Genomic DNA, 5,059 nt, shown 5'->3' on the forward strand with positions numbered 1-5,059 from the left:
TCGTATTTAAGTCCTCTTATTTCATTTAGATGGATACCTTGGAACCTTTCGGGGATGAATTTAGTGGAATGGCCAGATGCCCTTACGATGCCAAACATGCCAACGTAGCACTGTTCGCAGGTAAACAACCTGATTTCTTCTCATTGCATTTGCTTTTGCATGTTTCAGCCTGTCGCTGCAAATCTGCTCCAGAGGATTCGCGAAGTCACAGTTGTACTTTGATTCTCTAGTGAATACTGTAATTAAGAATGCCTTTTCCACTTGAAATTAGTATGGAAATTGTACTTTTGCTTCTCAAAAGCAGTCTTTGCCACACTTCCCCTTGCTTTTGTGCCTTCAGAAAAGGGTGACAGCATGGTACTGAACATTGTGCTGTATCATTTAAGGCATGTTTGGGCTCATAATAGAAAATTCCACGTTAAGCCACCAGTGAGGATTTATTGTTTAAGGGAGGGAAGATTTGGGGTTGGTTTGATTCGACAACTCAACAGTATTATCCACGATGCAGGTCCTTTTTATTTCCCTGCTTTACGTCAACTTCATCATGAGACTGGCTGCTTTCTCAGTCAGAGGATGGCTGCCAGCCCCAATTAGGGCTACCTGTCTTCTTGCCCACATGTAGAAGAGAAAGGGAAAGAAACAAAAGGAAGTTCTGGAAGCTCTCTCAGAGCAGTGAGACCACATACCCACAAGCTTCCAGCAAACATCTTCTCAGATCTCCTTGACCTGATTAGGTAGGGGATGGTGTTGATTGTTTAGATTAACCCATGCTCCCCAACCCCACCCCTTCCTTCCACTGCAAAGGATATTAAAAAAATAGCAAATAGGCCATCATTTTCAGATTCAGCACAATTTTTGTGTATGAGTGTGTGTGTTTTAATTAGGAATTTATTTAGGAATTCATCGCCAGCTGTGTATGTGGAGGTGGGTGTAGAGAAGAGTTGGTATTATAGTGATTGTTATAGCATGTAATAAAGCAGTTAGCTATAATTTCTATCACAACAGCTAAGAACTGGCACATCGTAGCTGATGAGGGACTTTAAGGCTTTGGTTATGAAACAAAATTAGTTTCTGGCTCCTTGAACCTCAGTGTCACCCATTTGTGGTCCCCAGTCTGCAATGACAGATTGTAGAAATGGCTTGTGCCAAGTTAAGAAGGAAAAGTTCCCTGGGTTTTCCCCCTTCGTAAGAGCACGGTATTTCTGGGAAGCAGCACTGACAGGAACACAAAGCCTTGGAGACCTGTTTGTAAGCATGGGCAGAGCAAGGCCAGTGTCAAGAGCACTGAGCATATTCCCAAGTGCGCGACTACCACTGGAGCGCCTCTCCGACACACCGGAACTGCATTAGTGGGGACCTTGGAGGATGCGGGCTATAGGGCAGAATTTAAATTGACTGTAAACTAAAAAGAGGACTCGTAGTAGCCTTAGGTAGAAAGCAGAGAATGAGCAGAGTATTTGCTAAGATTACTAAGCTTCCAGGAGCCATATAGAGCAAGCCACATGAGACAATACTATGACTGCCCCCACCTCAAGTGGTATCTCTGAATAGTTTCTCATTGGAATGTTAGAAATCTCATAAAAGCTCAGCCCTTATTAATAGAAGATCATTGTTGCAACTGAATGGCATTGAGCCATATAGAGCAAGCCACATGAGACAATACTATGACTGCCCCCACCTCAAGTGGTATCTTTGAATAGTTTCTCATTGGAATGTTAGAAATCTCATAAAAGCTCAGCCCTTATTAATAGAAGATCATTGTTGCAACTGAATGGCATCATATTACCAAGAGTAGCAGAATAGTGTTCTATTTTACAAGTAAAAGTTCTGGTGAGATACCTAGTGTTGAAATAAATGTAAAACAAAGAGTCCTGGAGAGTACTAAGGAGGAATAACCATAACCCCCATTCTTCCACTGCCCCCCATTACCCAGTATACCTATATGACTTGGAGGCTATAAGAATATAGAATATATATTCTATAGTCATAACTAATATAAATATATATTCTTTATATCTTTATGACCTTGGGTTTACATTCCATAAGAAAAGTTGTGATTTGTCGGTACTTGTATGTGCTTGGTAAGGGAAAGGTTTGCTGTCTGCAGTTCCAATCTACCAAACAGTCAAGCCTTACTGATATACAGCTGTTAATAATGCAGATACTAGACAGCTCTAACTTGAACCTGAACAAATTTCAGTTATTTTAAGACCAATGATGGGCATCGAGAACTTTGCTTAGATATAGTTGGATAAGCTTTTTTTAAAAAAACCAAAAAAAAATTATGTTTATCCTACAATGAAAGATCTTAAAGAGGACTATGTTGTATGTAAGTCACTTTGACATACAATTAATTAAAATATGTAATTCATTAAAAATGAACCAAGGAAGTTATTTTTACTTTGGATAGAATTGTTATTTCCATTTAATATACATAGATTTTGCTATTCTGGAACATCCCATTTGATTATTTGTTTGCAGCATGATTGCTAATCCGGGAAAAATCCAAAAGTTTTAGGGACTGATCTTCAGTCTTCATTCTTTTTTGCCTTGGATTACCCTCAAGCATGTCTCCCTAAGAGCATGAATCCTTAAAGAAAGGCCATTTCAGACTTAGCATCACCCCTGCCCATTTCTTCTTTGCTTTTGCATCTTGTATATCAGTATTTTTCCAATTTGCGACTTTGGAAATATTGAAATGAATATCTATTATTTGAGCCAGATTGGCAGAGTTTAGTGAACTCTCATGACCAAGGCTGAGAGGAGCCATGACTCTCAGGATGTAAGTATTAGTTTAGCCAGCCCGGTTTTGCTTATGAACTCCTCTTCGACTCTCCTCACCTGCTCAGGCTGAGGACTCCATTACTTCTGCAACTACTTAAAGTTTCTGGTGACGTAGTCAGTGTCTGTTTTCCTGGAGTCCCATCTAATCCAGTTTACTATGGTGTGGTGGCAGTAGCAGTGTCCAAGGTCCTTGGCCTTGAGATTTCAGTCAAGGTCCATCTAATCGGGTGGAACAAACAACATTTTTCATTTACCCTGTTCCCTAAGCTGCTGCTGCTTAGAGAAATTGCCATGCAATTTAAAAATGAAAAATGTTTCATCTCTCATGATCCCATTTCAAAATGGTCAGGAATGTGGGCCAAGTGTTTTCCCAGCAACTCTTGGATTTTTCCCAGTTGTCCCCTCTCATTTGCCTGATGTACGAAAGCAATCTGGGGGATATCTTTATTATTCCCCCTCCCCTACTGTCTTGCTCCCACCCTGTTCAATTCTTTTCTTTTTCTTCCAAGATGGAAAACTATACTCAGCCACGGTGACTGACTTCCTCGCCATCGATGCAGTCATTTACCGGAGTCTTGGAGACAGTCCTACCCTGCGGACCGTCAAGCATACTGTCTTGCTCCCACCCTGTTCAATTCTTTTCTTTTTCTTCCAAGATGGAAAACTATACTCGGCCACGGTGACTGACTTCCTCGCCATCGATGCAGTCATTTACCGGAGTCTTGGAGACAGTCCTACCCTGCGGACCGTCAAGCATGATTCAAAATGGTTGAAAGGTGAACAAACAATTAAAAGAAGAAAGGGAATTGGGGGAACATATCTTATGGGAGATTTACAGTCTGGATGGACCAGACTGCAGCTTCATTCTAGTAATGGCTTCTGACAGGCAGAAACATGTACACTGCATCTGTTGCCTCAACTGATTTATTTATCTCCCTTTTCCCCTTCCCATGAGTTTCTGGAGTATTAACAAAACTACAATAGAATATATCACATTCATCTTCCCCTGCCTTGAACGCTCATTTCAGAGTCTCACATGAAAAGAACTGCACAGTTCATTCATGGAAGGGAACAGGGGATTGGAGGTGGTGTGGAACAGGAAAAAAGCTATTCACAGCCCTGTATGAGTCAAGGTGACAAGACGATGTGTACAAAATCCTCTCTTTAATATGGGCATTGTGGAACATAAAATTACAGAGATATGCAAAACTCATTTATTCTTCATTGTTGATTGAAAAGTTTCTGAAAGATATAATTTGTAGGGTCAAATGCCTTCTGACTGGCACTTTTATGTGTGAAGTCATTAGAAATGGTTAGTGTTAAGCAAATGTCTAATGGCCCTACACTTTCGATTAGTAACATGTCTTTGGTTATACTTGATTGAATTCTTTTAACACTGTGTGACATGTTCCCAATTAAAGTGCCCATTTGTCTGCAGAACCATACTTTGTCCAAGCAGTGGATTATGGAGACTATATCTACTTCTTCTTCAGGGAAATAGCGGTGGAGTACAACACCATGGGAAAGGTAAGAGGGGAGGTACACACTGCCTCTCTCAGTAACATTTTCAGAAACCAGTGTTGTTATCAGTGACCTTGAAAGGAGAACCATAGATCTAATGGCCATGTCATCATTTTGAGAAGGTCCAGCCAAAGATTGGCAGAAGAGAAACATTGTGCTATCTGGAAGCCCTAGATGCTTTTTCAGAGCAGTGACAAATTACAGGAAACCTCTTAAATATTCCTGTTGAAAATTTAACCAACAGATGTTTGGTTGATTTCCTACTGAGTATCAAGTGTCTTGAGATGTGGTTTCCAGGTATATTCACCAGTGTTTTCTTTCTAATTGGGTTGCTCCACAGAGAGAGTAAATATCCAGTACGTTTAAGCAAACTGAGTCTTGATTTTTGTCTTTATTGCTAAAAGCAATAGAACACTTAGGGGATGTCCATTTCAGTTATTTTTACCAGAGAGTAGATCAAGGTCACTATGTTGGAGGGCACACATAAAATGCTGGGGTGGCTTGCGCCGTTATAGGAACTCCAATTCAGAGTATGAGATTCAGGGCTCAGAGCAGCTAGTGAGCATGGCAGGAATGGTGCATACAAAGTGTGCTTTTGTTTGAGGAAATGAAAAGCTGAGTAGTCTGTATGGAAATGAGTTTATGTGGCTGGGAGCTGATCCCCTGCAGGATTTATGGCTCTGTATTAAATGCCACAGCCTTATCTTTTTAAACATGCTGTTCCAATGCTAAGTTTTCCTCTTTTTTTTTTTTT

General features: G+C 40.5%; 1 protein-coding gene across 1 annotated transcript in view; it reads left to right on the plus strand.

Moving 5' to 3' along the window:
* Positions 1-5,059, plus strand: part of SEMA6A (sema domain, transmembrane domain (TM), and cytoplasmic domain, (semaphorin) 6A) — a 150,119-nt gene that overhangs the window by 87,346 nt on the left and 57,714 nt on the right. Inside the window, exons 7-9 of the mRNA XM_008585763.1 lie at positions 30-120; positions 3,441-3,560; positions 4,223-4,311. Of these exons, the coding sequence (XP_008583985.1) occupies positions 30-120; positions 3,441-3,560; positions 4,223-4,311 (300 nt within the window). The remainder of the gene's footprint in view (positions 1-29; positions 121-3,440; positions 3,561-4,222; positions 4,312-5,059) is intronic.

The sequence above is a fragment of the Galeopterus variegatus genome, unplaced genomic scaffold, assembly GCF_000696425.1.
Source record: "Galeopterus variegatus unplaced genomic scaffold, G_variegatus-3.0.2 Scaffold3702, whole genome shotgun sequence".
In the NCBI taxonomy this organism is placed as follows: Eukaryota; Metazoa; Chordata; class Mammalia; order Dermoptera; family Cynocephalidae; genus Galeopterus; species Galeopterus variegatus.